This window comes from Colletes latitarsis, chromosome 11 (assembly GCF_051014445.1).
Source record: "Colletes latitarsis isolate SP2378_abdomen chromosome 11, iyColLati1, whole genome shotgun sequence".
Taxonomy (NCBI): domain Eukaryota; kingdom Metazoa; phylum Arthropoda; class Insecta; order Hymenoptera; family Colletidae; genus Colletes; species Colletes latitarsis.
In genome coordinates this window covers 11127158-11150976 of record NC_135144.1, presented here as the reverse complement: position 1 = coordinate 11150976, position 23819 = coordinate 11127158, and the positions used below count along the sequence as shown (strand labels likewise).

Sequence of the window (23819 nt, the reverse complement as noted above, 5' to 3'; positions counted from 1 at the left end):
ATTATATATGTACATTTGTAAATTATCATACGTGTATATAATTGACATGTTATGCAGGTACAGTTAAAAGAAAACGAAACGATTATATAACTACTGCTATTAAACGATCTAAAACGATTGTTGCAAGAGTACTTTATCAAGAACCGTCGCAAATTTTCGATTTAAAATTATTTAAATAATTTAGTAAAAATACATTAAAATAAATTCGAAGTATTTCGATAAATATAAAATCGTTAAAGTTAAAAATCGTGGCTTTCTGTTTGTCGAGGAGCGAATATAAATAATTAAAGAACTAAAACCTTAAAAACTAAAAATAAATAGAACTAAAATAGTGTTACGCGCAACCTCTTTGTCGCAATGCGTGAAACAACAAGTGAAACGGTAAGAAAACATTGAAGCATTACCATACTTTAGTCCAGTGGTGCTTCGTAACTGCCTTGTCGTCGATCTACATACTTAAGAAACAGTAATGATAAGGTAAACGAATAAGTAAGACAGTACAGCGACAGAAAGTTGCATTATTCAGCCAGAAACAACTGTCACGCTTTCGTTATAGCTCCCCCATCATTCTGTAATTTTTCCGCGAGTCTCGTTGGGGTTGAACGAGATCACCCCACAGAAAAGAAAATGGTTTTCACGGTATTCTGCATAATTATTTGATTCAATAATTTTTATATATTTTTTTAATACGCTCGACAGAGCTGTCAGACTTTAGAATAGTTGCGTACCGCTGCTAAAATCGATCGTACGATCGACAACTGACAAGATAACATGCCCGTGACACAAATCAGATCGATTCGCGTTCGCCTCCAGAAAACACGGCAGTGAAAATGGCGCGGAGTTCAAGCGAGTACGTGCAAATCTGATTACACATGCGTGACCTGGCGCACATTGGCGTGAAAACGATTAGAGTCGGTATAAAAATAGAAGACATAGCGCAATGGTAATTGGTTTTGCCGGCATTGTACTTTACTCGAGACTTTATACTTCGTTTTATAATAAGACAAAGAAGCAGGACCAACTAGTTTTTTTAAATCGTTTTCAATTTCTCGGTTTCACTTTTATTCTCTTACTCGGTGTTGCTAGAATCGATGTGACCGGCGACGCGGAGCGAATACAGTATTTAACAAGTCACTGTCGTTTATATTTTTTATGCAGCAAATTAACAAATCTTTTGAGAAGCAAATTGATCGTTAGTCTCGAATTTCAAGCTGTTCGATTGTTTCGAGTAATCGGATAGGTTTAGGCGACAGATACCAAAGAGTTACGAGGATTCGAGCCCCAAACTGCCGCATTCCTCGTCAAGCACGGTCAATCACGTCCTTGTCGGCAACACGAATTATCGTCTAGCATACTGGGATAGGTTTGCTACGTTTACGTTGTCCGAGTCATGAACAGAACCGGTTCTATCGACGGTGTCTGGTCGTTGGATAAGTGCAAGGTTTCGACCTGGTGGACCTACCGGTAGCAAACACGACTTGCGGGATCATTTGCTGGATCGCGAGTAACCGCTCGCGTCGATCTTATCGCGTCGATCGATCGTAATTGACTGTTTAACTGCAGCGGATATTGAAATTAGCCTTTGCCTCGACAGGAAAGTGAACGTTCAGAGGTCGAAGATCGAAATCCCGCCTAAATTTCTTCGTATCGGTTGAGTGAGGGTATTCAAAGTGAGGGTATTTGCACCTAAAAATTATTTTTCCATATACAGTAAGTAAAAAATTATTGAACTCACTTTTCTTTAAATATATTTACATATTAAAGTAGTACATTTACACAAAATACATGATTTTGTGTCCTGCAACGTACAGAAGTAGTGTATTTTCAGCTCTAATGAGGAAAAAATTTGGAAAAAGGAGAAGAATCTCGTACTGGAAACAATACTCAGCAGACAGCGATACAAGATGAAATTTTATAAATTTTCAACTTATGTAAAATGTTAAAGTTACTTTTATTCGCAACCAATAATACAATTTCTCCAAATATTAATTCGATGATAAATAATAAGCTTTTCTTGTGAAAATAACAATACCAAAGGATGAAATAAACAGGACCACATTTGTATTTTCTATTCCATCGTAAATAGACAATATAAATATATAGAATACATATCGGTGGCAGCGAACAGAAATTCCTATTGCAAAATTTTTTTCATTCCACTACGATTTCGCCCAACATATTTCACCGTATTCGTAGAATGTTTTAACAAGAATCATAAGTGTTCCTTAAAGTCTACGTTAATATTTCATAATTATTAACAACTGTATATGGCAATAAAATTCAAATTGCAACGTCAGCAATATGAAACGTTTGTATTTATATAAAACACTGGGAACATTATTAACATTAAGTAAATAAAATTATTTACAAACATTCGAACTTCGTCACATATTTGAATAAACGAAAACCAAGACTCGTGAAGTGTAAAAAATCAGGTACGGATACAAACTGTACTTCTCATAATTGCTTCTACGTGCAAATATTACATTGTTTGGTTTCAATGTGACGAGAGATGTCAAAAAAAAAGAAAACAGTTTGACGAAAAGTCGAACGATTACGATCAATCTCAGTCGCGAGATTTTTTACAAATATTAATTTTATTATGTAATAAATTCAATGAAATTTAGATAAATGTAAAAAAAATACATTTTTCTATTCATCGCTAAACATACTGATAATAAAAATTACTTATAAATGTTACTTTTAAATTAAATTAACTTAGTAAAATACTCTTTAACATTCGTTCCATTGTTTAATAAGATTACAGTATTCATTCATTCCAATGTAAGTTTTTAATTAAATTCTTCAAGCGTTTTCGTTGATAAGAACTATTACAAGATATGCTTCTAAAAGTTATGAGAAAGATAAAATTATTTAGAAATATAAATATAAATATAAATATAAATTATATTTCTAAATACCTTACTTACGTTATAAATACATCAACAACTTCGAATCGACTTTTAAAACATCCTTTTCTTTTTAATAATATAAATCGTTGTGCGTGGAGCGCGCCATGGCGCGAGCGTGGGCCTTCATGTGCGCTTCGCGCGCCCTCATCACTTCCGGTGTGTCGACGACGCGGCCATCAGGCCCCAATGGCGCCAATGCTCCACGATAAACCATCGAGGGGGTGTGTTTATAAGTGACGCGAACTGGAGTCAAGTACAAAAAGTTTCTTCTGCCATCGAACACGTTCAACTCGTAAAATTCGGATGCTTTTGATGCTGCGCGCGCGTGTGCCGCCATGTGAGCCTCTTTAGCAGCGGCCACCTTGAGAAAAGTACAAGAAGCAACGATGCAAAGCTAGCTTACTTAAAGTAAAATTATATTATTGGATTTTTCGTAAAATATGTAGCTTTTTACCATCGCTTCGTTTACCTGGATTTTAATTAAAAAAATCTGACTATAGATATTAATTTACGAATGCATCTAAAATTTGTATTCGTTATTCGCGAATAAAATTTGTCAAATTGAAAAATTGGTAATGGACGAATAAAATTTGCTCCCTGCTGTACCGTGTCAATAAATTTTTACCTACCTCGGGAGTATCAATGACACGGCCATCGCGACCCAGAGGAGCGAACGTTCTCTGACGCTGACGGTTTTGCATCATCGGCTCGTCCATCGTTCGAGGCGTGTACATCATTTCGTAATCGTTTTGGGCCTTCCTCAGCCTGGCCACGGTCTCCGCGTGCATCGCTAGATGAGCAGCTTTCGCGCGAGCCACTTCCGGTGTGTCCATGACAATTCCCTCGTTCGTCAGCGGCGCTGATGGGCCCCGATACTGATAATACTCCTTGTTTTCGTAGGTTCCAGCAATGGCTGATGCGACCAACGCAGCCAGGACTATCTGGAAAATTGCAGACGAAGATTTAAATCGCGTCTGATAAATATGGAAACGAATCTGCTTCCTTGGATGACGAAGAATATTTCGCGTCCGTATTACGTAAGAAGCTATTATTAAAACCTAATCTCAAAATATTTATATTTATTTACTCTTTTATTTTACTCGAAAACTAAAATTCCTATTCGATTTCACAGTATAATTGCATCATTTTTTCGAAAGATGTTGCTCACAAAATTTCAAGTAAAAATTTAATTTACATTTGAATTGCAAATTAATTATATTATTTACTTGACACTAATAATCTGATAGAAAAATCGAGAAAGTTCTCCCTTGTTCCTGCTTTCTGTACTACGTACTTCCAAAAATATTTCCATTAAAACTTTTCTCAAGATCACAGTAGTTATAAGACAACGTGGAACAATTTTTGTCTGTTTTCTTTTCTGCTCGTCCATTAAATTGAAGTTCATTGCCAATCGACCGTTGTTAATTTCTACCCCCGCGTGATTTTCACCTCGTCAAATCGCACTTACGAGTGATCTCATGCTGCCGAGACACCACTGGTCACGAAACGAACGTCTTGGTTGCAAGAGTGTCACGTTCGATCCGGTCGATCTAGCTTTTATAGCGTCGCGGTGTATCCGCGAAACCACTTGACGATGTTCGCAACTCAAATGAAATCGATACCATAATTGTTTCGTTTCTGATGTAAATATTAACTACGACCCGGTCCAGCACATTTCGCTTTCCTCAAATTAATTTTTTTTTTTAATCCGTTCATTTACGAAGTCGCAACAACTTACAACGTCAGTCGTTTGTCAATACATTTGCTAATTTGTAAAATTCATTTGCGTTTTAGTAAAAACACATTTACTGCCACGTCACCCATATATGAATGACATGATTTTTTACTAAGGAGCTAAAAAAATTAATTTTCAAGATTAGATATTAACAAGGCTATAAAAATTCTATGATATATTGTAGGTATACTAGTTTTCGATTGTCTAAAAACAATCTACCGTTTTCATAGACAATTTAAGGGATTTCTTCCATTTCTTCAAATTCTTCGACTATGTCTTCAATTGGCAAATGAAACATCATAATATTAGTGTAACGGCTCAATTGTTCAATACTTGAATTTTATTCTTTATATTCTTTGGATCCACGTGTAAGATGAACTTATCGTTATCGAATCATACGTGATTTAATTAATTTCTTAAATAATTTTCTGTTAAATAATGAAATACGTAGTTGTGTTACGAATTTTTAATTTTCCTTCAGTCGTCCTCAAACGTCCCTGATGTTTCGTCTCGATTTTTCGAGGTCAGTTTTTACACTTCGTGATCTTACCCCCTCACCGCAAACTAGACGATGCAACTTAGGCAGTTTTATGCGGTTTCAAAACACGCCCGATTCACGGACGACTAGACGAGATCACAAATCCTGCAGTGATCCCTTCAAGGCAGTCCTCTTTCTACGATGAGTTCTAGTTCCCTTATAAACGATATTCCAGAAAGAGGCTGGCCAATTATTCATCGATCAGACTTCAAAACTCCTCGTCTCTTGCTCTAGCATTTCATCCGATGACGATGACGTATTTATTAAAAGAATGCACTTTGCACGTTTCCAGTCCCGAATTCTCAACATTTCGATACTAAATTTTCCTATACAAAATAGACTTGAATGTACATAATAAAAATTCATGGTATTGTTAATAAAACGTTTGATTTGAGAATCTTTGGACAATTAACCAAAGTAACGGATAATCAATTTTATAACTGCTTTTCCAATCTATATTATAAAAAATTATAAATTAGGAGCGAAACGTAAATTTGAAATAAAGAGAGAATTTTACGATTAACAATTTGGGAGGCAGATTCACATTACTGTTGTGTGAATTATAATTAGCTTATTATGTAGTATACGTGCATTCAGAAAATGCCACTCCAAATAAGTTACAATTCTCGACCTTTCTGTTCGTAAAAACGACAAATCACGATGTTTGAGAAACAAATCTCCGTTCCCCAGTCGATTTCTTCTCACGTCTTTCATACACCGGTGACCTATGTTGCAATATTTACGGGGCTACAGTTAAGTTATAACTATGTAAAAAGTAATTTCGTTTTGATAAAATCTGGACTGATACTTCTCCAAAATTAATCGACGCGCTACCGTATAAAATCCATACGATTATTATTGTCAAATATCTAATAAACTATCGAATCTCTACGCATATGAACAAACGTGATTAACTAATATACACAAAGTGTATTGTCAATATTTTACATTACTAAAATATCAACGGTTATTGTTTGTTACGTAACTATAATTGTCCAGTAATTCAAATGATATAAACAACTCTATTCTATTGTATTCGCACGCTTAATGTTTTAAAATTATGATATAATTATTCCCAGTGTATATAAGTGCTTTTTTCTTTTTTACTCTTACTAAAGATTTTAATTACAATTTTTTGGCAAGACAAATAGCGTTTTCTTTTTCATCGTTGAGACAATATAGGAAATAAACAACAATGATTGTGCACATATTTGATGCTTGTTGACGAAAGAAGTCAACACTAAGTGGCCATGAAGAAATATTCTTGCTAACTCGATCCATCCGTGGACCTCTTTCTAATTCTTGTATTACGCTAACCGCAATGCATAGCGAAATCGAATGTAGGTTAAGCTGCGGTTTCACATGACCGAAACGCGTTGGTAATTTATTCACACGATGCATAGATTCGGTGACTTCTGTATCTACTATCGAGAACTGCGTGTTTGCTTTGCGTTAACCTACTTATGATTGATAAATATGTCAACTGCAAATATATCGTAAAAATTTCAAACATTTTATGTATCGAATGATAGACTCTACGCTTTATATAAAATAATCAAAGTTCATTTTTAAAACTTCCAATTATGTACAAAACATTATTCACGTTTAACGTTTTGAAATTGGCAAAATTATCTTTGAAGTCTCCTAATACGTATTATGTATTACTGTTTCCTTTTAAAATATATTTCAAATTTCTATTTAAGTTTTTTTTTACGGTGTTAATAAAAAGAAGTAGCTAGATGAAACGTCATTCGTGAACTAAAATTATTTTATTTCTTAAAAGCAACAAAAAGATCCATGTAGCAAAACGAAGTGCAATTGCTAGAAAAAAAAATATATAAAATAGTGTTTCGTATTAATTTTCACTGTTTTTTTTTTCTTACAAAATCACGTTGAAAATAACGAAGGTAGGAAATTAAGGTCACTTGGTTTCGTTCAAATGGGGAGAAACAAAACTTTTGTTAAAAAGAGCTGAGGAACAATTTATTGGCCTAAATTATGTACAGATGCTGCGATTGTTCAAAATTTCGAAGGTCAGTAAGCTCCGACTAATTGTTGCGATTGATAACTCTGCGGTTGTTGATAAGTTGGCTTTGCGAACGCAGGTTGGGCCGCAGGATACGAAGGTCCTGGGGCAGAAAATGCTCGCGTCGCAGGAGGATTGTACTGTCTGACGTTGTATGGAACAGGAGCTGCAGCTGGTGGAGCATAATTTGCAACAATTAAAAACAAACTAGTTATTTCTTTTATACCATTGATAAAGAATCGATCGTGATAAGAAAGTTAAAATAAACTTATTGTGTTCGATTAAAATTACAACAATGCAATTACGCAAGAATGATAATCTATCTAAAAGAAAGGAATGTACAATGTAATAAACAAGTAGTTATACATTTCACTAATATTTTTCTTTTACATGAGCAATTTTTTGTAATTTACTAATTACAGTAACATTTTACTACAATTTCTATATACTATATTCTATATGTATACAATGAAATTGTAATGAAACGTTGCTGCAATTAGTGTGTTACAAAAAATTGCTCGCTTCAGCGAAAAGTATTAGCCAACTATATAATTACTCGAATGTTTATTACATTGTATAGTCCTTATCTTGCATATCGTGTTTCGTTATTTAGTTCGTTAATAATTAGTGATCGCAGATAATAAAGATAGTACGTTTAAACTTGATTCAATACAATTCTTAGTATTGTTGTTAATGTAACTGACAAAGTCAAATTGTATGATCATCGAAATTTAAAAAAAATTATTTCTTTTCTTTTGATAATACATGTTAATGTTATTACATAGATAAACTACTTACAATCGTCGTGTGCATGTAGATTTATACACTATATTTGATAATTTTAACTATCAAAGTGTGGTTTACAAACTAAAACAGGCTACATTAAATAATTAAAAATTAACATGATGTATTTAAAGGTGAGAATATTGATTCTTCCATCCTGTTATATACTTGTTTTTGAGCAATAATAATTAATAACACTTGGTTATTATTAAAATAGAAAACATTTTGTAATAATAACTTAAATAATTTTTCGTACAGTTCTGCACAGACTTCATAAAATTAAATTGTAAGAATATATTCAATCGTAAATTGCCATCGACAGTGGAATATTATCCTAACGGAACAATGTTCACACTATTTATTTTGCAATGTTATATTATTAAATAATATTTAATTATATATCTATATAGATAATTTAATTATAGGTATGTGCATGCCTGTAGAAAACTATTTAACGTTTAATTGTTTAATTAACATCTAATAAGCAGTTTTCAAATAACAACAATTAATTTTAATTATAGTATTAAAGTAAATTGCATTAAAGAAACATACGTATGCAAAATAAATTCTATTCATAATTCATACACGTTCCGTTAATATGAAATCAGTTCATGACCCGTGATGACATTGTCTAATATTCGTAACAAAGAATAGTTCATGATTATATTCGTAACGATTAGTGTTCCTGCAGGTCATTCCCACAAGAACAATCGAACGATTAAGTTGTTGAGCAAGACTCCGGCCGTTACATTGCATTAGGTCGTTACAAATATATCTATAGCTTGCTAATGCTTAAATGTTACTGTCTACGAAACACTTTATCTTAATGCTTCTGTAACTGTTTACTATTTACAACTTATACACATCATCTATAATTAATTTACTTTCAAAAGTTACACGACAATTCATTTAAATTCATTGATTCCAAATATTTCATCATTTTCGAATGCATCAAAATTATGTACCATCAATTTATTTACCTTTAGGTATATTAGTTGGCGATTATAAACACCTTCCCATGCATTATTACACTTACAATTCTTAAAAAAGAGTATTATGATTGTTAATCGACAATTTTCAACATGTATACTTCCTAGAAACTACTGTCTTCATTATCTTTTACAAGAGATTAATGAAGAAATAATAACTGAATATTAGCTAATTGTTAATTAATTTCGATTTCAATTGAAATTATCTATTGCACTATAACGATTATCAAGCTGTTACCCAATTTTAATGCTTGTATTGCGATCCGTATTTGTTTACAAACACACTCACAAGGAATTATCTTAATTCCTTTAAGAGTATTCACATGCATGTGTTATTTCAAATATCGTAACATCAAAATAGTCATTAGTATCGTGAACAGACATTTATAATTATATTTCCCAATACTAAAGGCAAACACAGACGCGCGGTTGTATGTGTCATAGGTTAATATTATTAATTTATTTCAAAGTAATTCATCCCTGAAAAAATTAAACTTTAATAGGAACGCATACGTCGAATCAGTTCTAGAGCTTTGTTAACAAGTTCCACTTAAACAATTTAAATAAAACTCAAACAAGTTACACATCAGAAAGAGTTAAATAAAAGTTGTCGAAAGTACAAATTTTAGTTCGAATAAAATGTACGAAAAACTAAAATTAAAATTCGTGTTCAACAAGAACGCTTACCAAAAAAAACTTTCATTGCTCGTACTTATTATTCCCATGTATTTTGTTTGAAAAAAAGATATTACATGTTGTAAAATAAAGCCACCAGTACCTGTATACTATAAATATGTATGATAGTTTTACAATATATATTTTATGAAACTATTCCTATTAAAAGTTTTAAAACAACTGTTTCCATGGAACCTTCATCGTAACAAGTTTAAAAATAACAGTTTTCGAAAGAATCCTTATATTTCCTAAATATCAGTTTGCAAAAACGGATAAAATCACAGTGTCCTCGAAACCCTATCGCGAGACCATTGGCGTCCAAAGTGACTCTCAGAGATTTTTCAAGCGATATCCTTGAGCGTGAACGTACCTTGACCTTGGGTTTCCGGTTTGTAATCTTGCGCGAACTTGTACGCCCTGGCTTCTGCATCAGCTAGCTCCGCCAACCTGGCGGCCTTAAGAGCGGCCACTTCCGGTGTGTCGATTACGGTCCCATCATCCGCCAGGGGCGCAGGAACGAAAGGGATAGGCTTGGCGGTAGGCGCGTAACTTTGCTGTCTAATGTAATTCGGGTTGCTGTATTGCGGTTGATGGGCCACGGGACTCTGTTGGCTGTACGCGGCCGCTGGAACTGTAATTTTTAATATTTGTAGGTTTAAATGTATTAGAGAAACGTTTGGAAACGAATAATCGACACTAGTGTCGTGAAAAATTAGAATACAAAAACATTTCCGAATAAAAGTTGAACGACTTAAGATGTCGTCGAGTCGACTTAACAGCTTTCATGATTTTTCGTTTCCTGAAATCATTGGGGATTTATTAAGAAGTATCTCGATTAAGATTTTACCTGGAACCGATTGGTATGCAGGAGCTGGAGACTGATAGGTCGGCTGTCTGTTAACATAAGTTGGAGCCACTGGTTGCGCTGAGGCGTAATTGTAAGATTGCATAGGTGCCTGAGGACCATATTGAACAGGTTGAGGCTGGTTTTTAAGTTCCTCGACGGCTCTGGCCGCGGCTCTGGCGAACTCGGCAAAATGCGCAGCCTTAGCTTGAGCCACTTCCGGTGTATCGATCACGTTTCCGTCTTGTCCGACGGGAGCTGGGGGCACGTATCTTTGAGGTGCGGGTTGGGGACGTATTTGGGGCTCACCAAACGATGGAGAATTTACATAACCAGCCCTGCAGCTCACGGTCATAGCGAACAAAATGATCTGAAATTGTTAAAAACAATTAGCAACATCTGAGGAAAGAGTAAAGGATTCAAAGAAATGAACTACTATTTAAGAGATTACAGTAAACATCGAATTACAATGTTGTAAATAATAATAAATCCAATGTATGATCATATAATTATGCATTGATTTCCAGTTTATTCGTAAGAGTATTAGAGAATGGTGCTAGTATAAATTAACTAGTATCAGGAGCAAAAATATTCGTTGCTCTCAGTGAAAACTAATTTACATTATACGATCCTTTGATTGCGAATATTTATTCGCAAAATGAAAATAAAAAAGCAAAATTTGAAACCCTAACATGAAATCCTAGTTTATCAGCCTTCGTCGAAACTTATAATGTAAAAATATTTATTATAATTGTTTCGTTTCAAAAATCAAATTGGAAGAATAAGTATTTCAACCCCCGAATCTGGCGCCTCGACTGTCGATCGAATGATCGCGTTCGCGCCGTGATTTCGTTCGATGGCCGCGTGGGCTTCTTTGACCCGGCCGAGTGATCCGATCTACCCTAACCTTTCACTTTCCTTTGTTCGCCGCTGGTGTCGAGCGAATTCTGATCGGATCGAACGCGTCCAACGCAACCAGGACTCACCAAGCCTTTCATGATGTCCTGGAAATGCGATCGTTTGATTCCTTTCTCTCCTTGGCGGTTCCTCCCCCTGTTCGCGATTTATGTAGCGCTGCTGATGAACAGTACTCGCTAATTTTCGCTCCAACCGAGGTACCCTGCCTGGTCCGACGTTTTGTGGTCCTGGAGAACGGCCGGTTGGTACCATTTATAGCGGTGATCATCCGCCCCCTCCCACGTGAACGACTTGGCCACGACCTGGAGGGAGCCAGGAGGTGATCGGCGAACCCACGTCTGCCTGGGAAGTTTGTCAGGAAAAAGGACACTCCCTCCTTTCGGCAGGACCTTGGCATTTGTGCGAGATCCTTGCACTCCTGGACCGGAAGGATGTGATTGTGGACGTCGCCATGGGAAATGGGAGACTCGTACTTTACGGTGCAGGTGTTTTTTTTTTTTTTTAACGTGGCGAGATTCAACCGTTTTAGTGTACCAAGCTTGTAAACATTAAGAAATTATACTTACAGTTGGAAATTATATGTAAAAAGTAGGAACATTGACGAGCATTTTAAGTGTTGTTCCACCAACCAGGAGAATGATATTCCTATTTTTTATTTGAGTATTTTTCGAGCAAAAGAAATTATAAGCATAAATATATGTTAAATATAAAGGAGAGGTACGATTATGTGCTGTTATCGATCTAACCTTGAGAGAAGTCGCGGAGGATTTTAAGATGTGCAAGATTTTAATAATTCGAGATGATTTTATTCGTTCGATATAAAATGAAGAAATATACGAGATAAATATATAAATATAAATCCTAGTGCTTTTTGCTCGAATTTTTTTAATGGAACTAAATTAAATTTTTAATTTAGAAACGTCTTTCCTCAGAAAAAATTTAGATGGTAAAATATTACGATTAAACATGGAACACGAAACATGAGAAATCACGTGAGAAGCACGTTGCATCATGTCAAAGGATGTTACACATGAGACATATTTCTTTCTAATTATATGTATATGAATAAGGGGAATTGCTGTGAGAAATTATTTTTATTTTAACGACGTTCCAAGATATACTGCTCCATTCTATCGCATAATTTTTAGTTTGTTCTTCATTCATCTTGGTGTTTCTGAAGAAATAAAATTCTTTTCCCAATCTTTCAATTCAATTATATATTTCAAATATTTTCGAATATACTTAAAATATTATTAAACATAATTTTAAAGATTTATTATCGCTGTTAGGAAAACAATGTAGTACTAAATTAATTTATTAACTTTTGCATATATTTATATTTCTAACGCCACCTTATTTCTGACACATATTTCTCCAGTAATTTAAATTTTAATTACATTTTAAAATTCAATTTCTTATTTGTAAGAAATACAGTTTTTATTCGATGTCTTATATCTTTTGCTTTAGTTACTTTTAGAAAATTATGCGTGCGAAATAAATTATTATCAACAGTGTAAATGATACAGTTATCATGATTGCTATGTTTCTGGAGAAAATATTCCATCCACAATTTTCTATTTTATTTTCTCTTATGCATCAAGTTTTATGGTACTTTAAACAAAGACGTGTGCAAGTGTTAAACGACTTACCAACCCTGAACGAATGAAGGACTCGAGGCGAAGGACAGTATGCACCGAGAATGCATTCCCATAATATTTTTGTACTGCTTGCAACATATTATAGTGCGTAAAGTTCACTCGTTCGTCGAAATCAGTCAGGTTCGTATGAGTTTTAGTTTATATAAATTACTTTGTGTAATATACATTCTAAATTACATTCGAGACAACTACAGATTCTATTAATATGAAAATTCTATAATGGTCATTTGTTTTTGTCATTTATGACATAGCGTTACATTATCAACATAAATTATATATTCAAAGACAGACGCAAATGCACTAGAAATAAAACAAGGATTGTAAGTGTATTGCATGTATGATTGTGAAACGACAGATATTTGATTTGTAGGTGTCACAATCGATGTTGACAGTTTTCAAACGGCGACACAATAGTTGTAAAATGATTCAGTAATTGCGTGCGAGTAAAGTTAGAAAGTTGGCGCCTTTTTTCCCAGATCAATTGTGTGTAACCCTTCGATTACATCAGAAAGCAATTGAGTTTTGTTCAGTTATTGCATTTCAGACATTTCTAAAACGAATTTTATCGCAGTAATGAGAACACTTCGAGAGAAGAAAAGAATCGAAACGAGGTAAACGAGTGACAAATATTTTAAAGGGTGATTTTACAGGCAAAAATATGGCGAAAGTCAAGAAATAAGAGATTGCCTTCGAGGCCTTTTTATCTTCCGATATGCAGATACGGTATTGCAATCTCGATCGTTATAATAAAAGAAAATGTCGCGAAATTTTATTTACAAAAAAATAATGTTTAAGGTCATCTGTTTGACTATTGAAAAAATATATATTTGCTGAACACGCGTGAATTCGTATATGCAGTACATGCGTATTTATATGCATGTATGTTCCAATGAAACTTTTGGCTTTAAGATCTGACTTGATTCTGAATAAAGTTGGTCCTTGGATAATTATAGTTACTTTTTGTTTGCCTTTTGGTTTTTGTATATTTGTTATTTGCAAACATTGAAAATAATATTTGGAATAAATCTTGAAGAGAATTAAATTATTCGAGTTTCCGTTTTCGATGTACAGTTATGTTCGATCTGATCACACGATCACACTGCCTTAACCTAATTTGGTCCAAAGAAAATAATTTTCCATCAACGAAATAGCAGTTCGAAACAGCTGACGATATGCATGCATTTAATACTTTAGAGAAAATGTGATACATTTTTTATAATCATTGTCGATGATTTTACGAAGAGCAATGTCATCTCTAACTCTGAGTAAATTAAAAAAAAGAACACCTATAGAAAAACTGGAGAAGCCTAGGAAGAAAATTGACCGATTCGATGGATTGTCCGAAGAAGAAGTACAAAAATATACTTTGCCGGATTATCTTGAAGAGAATATGGACTTAGTTTTTATTGGAATAAATCCAAGTTTAATGGCAGCATATCGTGGTAGATATTATGCAGGCCCGGGCAATCATTTTTATAAACTTTTGCATGAATCAGGATTAACACCTCGATATTTGAGCTACGAGGAAGATCACAAGCTTCCTCAGTATGGAATTGGCTTAATGAATGTAGTTACACGTGCTACAAGATCTTCTGCTGATCTGAAGCGTACAGAAATTAAAGAGGGTATTAAGATAGTAGAGGAGAAACTAAAAATGTATAAACCAAAAGTTGCTGTTTTCAATGGCAAATGCATCTATGAAGTGTTTGCTAATAAAACAAATAATTTCAACTTTGGATTGCAACCAGAATGTATTTCTAATATTGCAGTTTGGGTTACTCCATCAAGCAGTGCTCGATGCGCGAATTTTCCTAGAATGGTAGATAAATTACACTTTTTCACTGCTTTAAAAAAATATTTACAATTCCTGAAAGGAGAGATTAAAAACGTTGATACCAGAGAATTTTTGTTCGAAGGAAAATGCAAACAGTTTATTCCGCGAACTTCAAAAATGTGGAGGCGAAAAAATGTGTCAGCATTCTTGCATGGGGGAAGAGTTGCTAATAAAGACACTGTATGCCTGGACACATCTGATGAAAATGTGGCAATTGCTCATAGTACAGAATTTATTGTGAAGGAAATACAGTGTAATAAAAATAATGAGTTGGAAAAAAAATCTCATATAGATGATACTGAATCATTACAAAATTCAGAGTTTAAAAATAATCTATCTCCACAAGAAAATCATTCAGAACTTGTAAATAGTGTAAAGAATAATATAGAATCAATTAAAACTAGTAATTCACAAGAAGTCATAGAATCTAAAGCAACAACAATTAAAGTTCAAGTAAGCAATAATGGACAGAAAAGAAATGTGAAAAAAATTTTGCAGAAACCAGATAGAATCAACGATTATTTTAAAAATAATTCCGATTCGGACTTTGTAAATTTGATCAAACAAAGGTTGGAGAAAAAAATGAAAAATAATTTTGAAGCTAAACGTATTAAATGTCTTGACATACCATCAAAATTAGAGTAGTTTGATTTAAGAAACAAACAGCATATAGATGTACATAACTCTGATAATGGAAGATCGATGTAACTCGTATAGAAATGGGCAAAATTTGTATCTAAATAAAAATCTCAAATAACGAATAAAAAAGATAAACAATTTTTTATTTGTTACATTTGGTTATTTATACGTAGAATATGTATCCATCGACTCAGTTTATGATCTTATTCCACCTCATCCCGATAAAAGTGTTTGATTTCATGTGAAATGCAAATATGATTATACAAACTTAACATTCTTCTTAAATTTATCGTATAAAACAAATATACAATTATTTATGAAAAGTAGATTTTGTCTTCGATTATATGATAGTTAAATATAAACGTGTAAAAATATGCAATAATAAAAAAAATAGTAACTATATATCTCTACATAACAACAATTATAATATAATAATTGGGTAATAGATACTGACAATATTACAATTTCGATTTAGCAGCTTCCATAACCGATTTCAATTTTTGAGTAAGCATAATGTTTCCCGTAATTTTTAGTTTTCCTCGCATAAATGCAACTTGTGGATTTAGTTTCCCCATCGCCTACAAATAAGGCAATGGGTTAAGAAATATTTCTTAAAGAATATCAAACAATTATTAAATGTTATATTAATAACAAAGATACTTTACCATTTGAATCATGTCTGCATCCTCGATTGTTAATGTTGCATCAGATTTCCCAGATTTTGGATCTCCTTTATACACTTCAGGCGTTTTCAAGTCCAAGGCTTTAGAATAAAAATTTAATTAGAACAATCTATAAAAGGTCCTTTAGTTATAGCTATACTTACTCCAAGTTGCCTGTGGTTTCCCATTTGATAAAATATGATAAAGGAAGACTCCATTGACCTTCTTTACTTCTTGTGGGTTTGCTTTCACATAATCGCTAATCATTGCAAATACTGCATCACTTTTGAGACTTTCGCTACCAGAGCAAGGATTTACTGTTACTTCTTTAAGTTTCGTATCTTTCAAATCGACGTAAGCATCTGCAAATTCAGAATTCAAAACGTATTCTAATAACTGTATCTGGGAATTTTACATCAAATTATACTTTATGTATTTAGAATCTGTATGTATGATAATTTCCATAAATTTACTTGTTAAAACAGGTACATTATCCTCCGTAATATATGTTTGGAAATGTATTCTGTTTCCATTCCGCCACATATCGGTTCGCAAAGTTTGTCCTGGCAGTACCGGTTTCGCAAAACGAGCCTAACATATTTATTACATAAATTGACTTGGATTAAACAATCTGAATTTAAGATTTTTCATTAAAAAGTTTCTGATTTACAAATATACTAGAAATAGGTATTTGCAATGCATTAAGGGATGTATATTACCAAAACGGTTTATAAAAACAGGTGTTCATCCTGTGTGTGCAAGAAACATTTTATAATATTATAATGTACCTTGACAGCTTTAAATAAACTTGGATCACCATCAGCATATGTTTGAATGACATGACGAACAGAAAATCCAAGAGAACATAATCCATGTAGAATAGGTCTTTTATAGCCACCTGCCATAGCCATGTTTGTATCAATATGTAATGGATTCGTGTCTCCGCTTAATCTGTACAATGCTGCCTATAAATCACGAAGTATAATACATATTGTCTATGTTGGCCTATATAATACAAAATGTTTATAATTGCTATTTACCTGATCATAACTTGTTTGTTGAGTAACTGATACATCCGGTTGTCGATTTGGTGGCTCGATGGTCGGTATAATATTTGAGGATGTTCGTTTTCCTTGAAAACCACCACTTCCTATTATATACACTGACATTTGCCCAGTAGATAATTTGTCTCCGGTAGCGGTATCAAATGTTTCGTCTACACGAACGAGCGAAAGCAATTTTAATTTTACCTTTCATTAAAAAAATAATTCTTTAATCATAAAACTGATGATATTTACATACGTTGTATTACTACTACAGCACCCTTTCCTTTGTCCAGTATATCCAAAACTTTAAAATGCGTTTCTACTGTAGCTTGTGTTGGCACTTGCTTATGAACTTCAATGTATTGTTCCCCATGCAATATCTGAATTTACAATAAATCCATGAAGACACTACTTACGGGACGGTGTACAGAATAAATTACCTTCGTTAGATCTAATTGAAAGTCAGGTAAATTATCTTCTAACATTGTAGAAGACAAACAGTATACTGGCGCATGTAGAACATAGAACGTAGGCAATACGGCGAAATTGTCGTGATTCTCGTATAAATAACATAAATCAGATGGTTCTTGAACTGTAGCACCAACTAAAATAAAAATTTTATTTACAATTATATTATATATCGTTATGACATTATCATATTAATTGAACCATACCTCCCAGTGCATATAATATAGTGTCTCGGAAATTGTAAGTGTGGTTGTAGATATTGCTGGCCTAAGAAATAAAAATGTATAAGAAGAAATGAAAATACTTAATTTCAAGTCATTAAATGGTAATTTCATTACTTTTTCAGAATTGCCAGATTTCATTTCATCAATCGTGACCATAAACTGTCCTGTTACTTCCTGTGGAGACATAACAATATGGTATGCGTTTATATTTTAATCTGTTAAAAAAATGAATTTTCCTATAGCATGAAATGTTTATGTACCTCAATAGTATCAAAGTGTTTAGCAGATGACATATCAGTAATAGCTGACCAATTTTGTTCGACATCTTCAGGCGTGATATTGCTCGATAAATTTTGTCTTAAAGTAGCTCCCGACGAACGAATCAAATGACCTAGAAAATCATTAATGAATAAAGTACAAAGTATATACTTTTATTCGTTTGATTGTGTTCTATGAACTTACATTTTCCAGCCCACCCTAACGCAGATTCAATAATGGAGCCATTTTCTGTACATTTTTCATGACATAGCCAAACAACTACCGGCGCTATCAATTCAGGTTTTAAATTCTCAAAAAGATCTACAGAAAAATAGTTAGATTAATATATTCAATTAAAACTACGCATAATTAATACATACAAAATATTTTCTCAACCTGGTGGTATAATATCTTCTGTTAAACGAGAAGCGGCAGTGGGTATTATTACATTTGTATGTATATTTCTCTTTCTGCCTTCAATAGCTAATGTGTTAGTTAATCCAACAAGACCCATTTTTGCTGAGCTGTAATTAGCCTGACCAAAGTTTCCATACATTCCACTATTACTTGCTGTCATTATTACACGACCATAATTTTGTTTACAAAAATAAGGCCAAGCAGCCTGTGTAGTTTTATAAGCGCCTTTTAAATGTACATCCATTATCAAATCTATAAGGAATTATGTTTAAATGTTTATATTTTTCAATTTTGAGGAACAAAAACATTAATACAATTAATAGTATAATATTATATATACCCCAATCTGTGTCTGACATTTTAGCAAAAGACTTATCTCTTAAAATTCCAGCATTATTAACAATTACATCTACTCGTCCAAATGCATCAATAGCTGTTTTGACAATTTTTGTACCATCAAGAACAGAATTGTAATTAGCAACTGCTTTTCCACCTAAAAACAATTTCAAATTACAAAAAAATATTTTATCATTTGTGAATAATTTAAAAAAGAATGAAACCATATAGTATAAAATATAATGATAAGATATCTTTTGATTTTTTTTCTCTATAATATTATGTAATTCATGAGTCATTGTGATAAGAATTTGCATTGCAAAATAATGGAATATTTATGAAATGTTTTAATGCAAATATATGCATATTTAACCTGGCAATACCCATGTGAACTTTTGAAACATAGTAAGTAATCATGCGGGGTGTTTGTAGACCCCCAATAGAAAGTAACACTTAATGGTCACAATATATACAACTTATTATGTTCTATTTTTTTTTATTAATTTTAGGACTATTTAAGTTTACATATAGGATGTAAACACTGCTGTAAGAAGCTAGATTGAAGGATAAAACATTTTAATATGAAGCAGAGATAAGATTTTCCACTGGTGAGGATTCACTAGACTCTTACATGGGTACTGCCAGATTAAATAAAAATTAGGAATATGTGAATATACCCATAGTAAACAAAATTTAAGATATATTCGTTAAAAAGTAGTTATAATTGAATATATTAAACTGAATTTTAAATATATTATCTAACCATTTTTTTTAATTTCTGCGACAACTGTATCTGCAATCTTCGTACTACTTCCATCTCCATGCCTTCCTCCACCTAAGTCGTTCACTACAACACTGGCACCTTTTGAAGCAAAGAGTAAGGCATATGCACGACCCAAACCTGTAAAAATAATTAATAATTATAAAATAACGCGATGACATCAAACAATGTGTTAATAGTTACCTGCTCCTGCTCCTGTTACTATAACTACTCGGCCGTCAAAACGTAATTCCTCTGAACCCTTCATTTTATAGAAAATTCAAAGCTGCTTTAAGCAATATAAAGATGGTACTTTTAACTGAGTACACCTTTTATACTCGCTTATGAATGAGACAGCAAAATTAAACGCGGTTAAAGTCCATCAGGTTTTAAATTGAAAAGATACTGTACACGGTATACACCTTAGATTGGTGTGTTCGATAATCAAGTCTATCAAGTCCACGTAAACTCATAGTACTGCAATCTGGCGGAGGAATGCAAAATTGCATCTTTCCCCATTATTTACTATCCACTAAGCAGTAAAGTACTGCACTCTATATAATGCAGTTTTGCAACATTAATTAATCGTTCAGTCTACGATTATGATTGTAATTGCAAATGTAAATACCTATAATTATAATTACAATTGTGATCAAACAATTACAATTTATATCATGCATTTTTACAAGTCATATACCTATGATTTTTCTACTATACCCTCGATATGCATGTTTTCCCGCGCTCATCGTATGCATGTTACTCTCTCCTCAGAAGCGAATTACAAATTGTGTGTGTTGGTCGAGATATGGCGCTACCAGGTTTATCTTATCCTTATCGGCGATTTTCTTACTCGTTTCTGCCCATTATCGTCGGACGAAAGGCAGCTTCGTAAATTAACTACGTGCTACGACATGACCGAATCAGCGATACGTTTTTCCATGAGTAAATACAGATTCAATAGAAGTTATATAAATTACTATGTATGAATAATAATTGCAGTTTTGCAATATGAAAAATCAGTAAGAGAAAATGTATATAAAGTGATCAAATAAAGTAATATGAAGAAAAGTATATTTCAGAAATACAAAGTAACCTGCGATATACTCGTTAGCAATTAGATAACGAACAAATGATTTGTTGTAACAAGTGATGCTTTGTTTGAATAGGTTTAGATATCGTTGAATAATATTTAATGGTGTTAAGAAGTTTTTACGATGTAACAAAATGTGTGTTTAACATATCATGTTGACGTGTGATTTATATGTATATCTATAACAAATTCATTGTGGGTGACAAATAATAAAAGAAGTAAATCTGTATTTATTCATGGAACAACGCACGCGGTTAATTTACATAGCAATTACAATTATCGAGGCCTTATGCAGCGCTATATGCGAACCAGTTTAGAACTAAACAAAGCTTCAAATGTGCTTTCTTTCCGTATTTCAATGCATTATTCATAACTCTATTAACATTATTGCTGAAATGTAAACTTACATCTCGGAATATATAAATTAATATATGGTTGAAGTGTTACGGAAAACACTCTAAATAATTACAAGTAAAATTAAGATTCCTTTATTATAGAGATCATATTTAAACTTAAAATTTTATTTCGAAATCCCTGAAAATTCGCGCCTTAATATTTCATCGACGTTTGGGCGGGATTTATTAACGGTGAGATCCACATTATTCGCAGATAGATTGCATTTTTTTGAACATAAAATAATTGATAATAACAAAATATTCTGTTAAACAATGGATACTTGTGTGACTTCATATGAAAAGACAGAAAAAACAACCGTATATGTTTCTTTTCCGCAAATGAATGAATTATGCTGTATAATTTGCAAAACTGATTTCATTGAAGTACATGAATCACCATTGAAATTAAATTTTTACTGGCAAACGTTGAAGTGTCGGTACGCTCGATTAAGCCATTCCTTGGTTTATACATATTTCATTTTATATTTCTAATTTTAAGATTGATTTGAACGATACAATAATAATATGTTTTTTAGATTACTTATTCATTTAGTTTCCGACGTAATTGCATCGCCGGTATTGGGTACCGAGAATTTTCTATTTGTTATTATGCATAAACCATTCTTTGAAACTGGAAAGTTAGACGCAATTTTAAAATATTTCAAACTGGTGGTTTGTTAAGATTTAAAAACATTACTTATTTAAATAGTTTATAATTATCGAAATAATAATGTTTGTCTTAAATGATCGGTTTTCTTATTTTTGTCAGTATCAGGGAGTACGACCAGTTACCACTGAACTTTATAAGAATTGTCTTCATTATACAATACAATCTAAAATAGCTCCATCATGGATCAAAGTTAATCAATATTTTCTTCAGGGGAAAGAATTTTATAATTCCATAGAACCAATTAGAGCATTAAAATTGGATATTCTTATAAAGGGTATTAAATAATTTAATTAATACAAATACAAATATGAATTTATATTATATAATTTAAACAATTTTAGAAAAGGAAATGCATTTACTACTTCAAACACAAAAAGTTAAAATTCCATATATAAAGCTTGAAGATTATCTCCCATCATATGTGATATCCCAATTTTTAGCAGATTCTAAAGGATATATTAATTTATCTTGTTATAAATTACCATTTGTACATGTCCTACCAAGGTAGCAAAAGTTTTAATTGAAAAAGTATTAATTTAAAAACAGTAGAGCAGTCTTTAAAATTTTTCTTTTAGCACAAAAAAGGGCAAACTATTATCTATATCTAAAGAAATTCCAACACAAAGTCGTTTTAAAGATTATGACCAATTACGTAGATATTGGAAAAATATGGTATATATGACCACATTAAATATATATTCTGTAATCTAAATTATTTCTAATGTCATTTTTAGAGAAATATACTATGTTTCAGTATGGTTATTCTTTGCCTAAAAATAAAGATGGAATTTTATATTATGAAATTACATTTCTAATGCCAAGATCAAATATATTTACATATCCTAGTTTATGTGTTGCAATTAGTCCATTAGATATTATTCCAGATAGGGAGAAAGAACTTACAGTTACAAGCTTCTTATCTGACATGCTTAAAAAATTACCTAAAATTTGTGGTAATCAGCTACAAATTTCTAAAGCAAGTTACATAATATCAATTATATCATATTCATTACATAATATTTTGAAAACAGTGCTCACTGAATATTTTGTATAGGAAATTCTAAATGCAACTTTATCATCCAATGGATCAGTAGAAAGCAAAGAATTAGATACACATTCTTCTGTTAAATGTGCAGATAAATTGAAAAAGAACACAAATATTACTTCCACATCATTAAAAACACAATTAGTTAGGATTCATAAAAATCAAAATGGTAATAAAATAAATACACGAATACATAAATGATTTATAAATTTAATTTATTGTAACAATATTAAAATATTTACAGATAGTCAATGTTTTAATAGTACACAAATTTCTGCAATGCAATCTATGATAACAAGTTGCATTGGAGCTAGCACATCAAAAAATATGGATGTTAATTCCACAGAGCAAGAAAGAATTTCTAGATATTTTAAAGTTCAAAAACCACACTCTGTTATTAATAAAGGAGTGGTAATATTTTCTTTGTTACACATCTGTTACTATTAGTTTTCTTTGTTTTGTGTATTACTTATATTTTTATCTCAATATAATTAGCCGACACAAGAAAGAAGTCAAAACCGTATACCGTTAAAAGAAAAATTGTTAAAATTTAAGTTTAACGAAAATAATAATGCGCCCGTACGAGAAACGGTAAGCAGGAACAATTTTAAGATTTTTATTTGGTTAGTGAAAATAATAGTGTAATTTGTTCCATAGGATGAAAATATTAACATAGAAGCAATGGCAAAGAATAACAAATTACACGAGGTGCAAAATAAGATTTTAAGTAATTGGTTAAAAAAGCATTCTATACCACACAACTCTAAAGGAAAAAAAACCGAACTTATTAACAAAATTTTATCTCATATTAGAAATACGCAAGTATTAAAGCAATATCGCGTTTAAATATAAAAATATTTTCCTATAATCAAATTTAACATGAAAATTACAGTTCAA

At 32.3% G+C, this 23819-nt stretch overlaps 4 protein-coding genes across 4 annotated transcripts; 2 read left to right on the top strand and 2 right to left on the bottom strand.

Moving 5' to 3' along the window:
• Positions 1–1905: 1905 nt before the first annotated feature.
• LOC143348262 (uncharacterized) lies at positions 1906–11588 on the bottom strand. Its single transcript, XM_076778277.1, has 8 exons — positions 11489–11588; positions 10506–10872; positions 10029–10289; positions 7235–7383; positions 6647–6668; positions 4207–4361; positions 3542–3853; positions 1906–3273 (listed from the first exon to the last, which is right to left on the bottom strand). Exons 1-8 carry the CDS (start codon positions 11498–11500, stop codon positions 2983–2985), a joined length of 1569 nt encoding a protein of 522 aa, XP_076634392.1. The 5' UTR covers positions 11501–11588; the 3' UTR covers positions 1906–2982.
• Positions 11589–13523: 1935 nt separating this feature from the next.
• On the top strand, positions 13524–15762 carry LOC143347719 (uncharacterized). The gene has a single exon (XM_076777161.1). The coding sequence runs from the start codon at positions 14307–14309 to the stop codon at positions 15555–15557; it is 1251 nt and encodes a 416-aa protein (XP_076633276.1). The 5' UTR covers positions 13524–14306; the 3' UTR covers positions 15558–15762.
• On the bottom strand, positions 15667–20176 carry Mfe2 (peroxisomal multifunctional enzyme type 2). Its single transcript, XM_076777160.1, has 16 exons — positions 19927–20176; positions 19726–19863; positions 18967–19119; positions 18606–18878; positions 18414–18530; positions 18212–18342; positions 18066–18125; positions 17934–17994; positions 17700–17863; positions 17516–17639; positions 17254–17429; positions 17002–17178; positions 16687–16804; positions 16378–16575; positions 16217–16314; positions 15667–16129 (listed from the first exon to the last, which is right to left on the bottom strand). Exons 1-16 carry the CDS (start codon positions 19988–19990, stop codon positions 16010–16012), a joined length of 2172 nt encoding a protein of 723 aa, XP_076633275.1. The 5' UTR covers positions 19991–20176; the 3' UTR covers positions 15667–16009.
• A 1906-nt stretch (positions 20177–22082) lies between these two features.
• Positions 22083–23815, top strand: LOC143348261 (uncharacterized). Its single transcript, XM_076778276.1, has 8 exons — positions 22083–22151; positions 22219–22381; positions 22453–22549; positions 22632–22853; positions 22932–23091; positions 23167–23333; positions 23418–23513; positions 23580–23815. Exons 2-8 carry the CDS (start codon positions 22227–22229, stop codon positions 23766–23768), a joined length of 1086 nt encoding a protein of 361 aa, XP_076634391.1. The 5' UTR covers positions 22083–22151; positions 22219–22226; the 3' UTR covers positions 23769–23815.
• Positions 23816–23819: the final 4 nt, after the last annotated feature.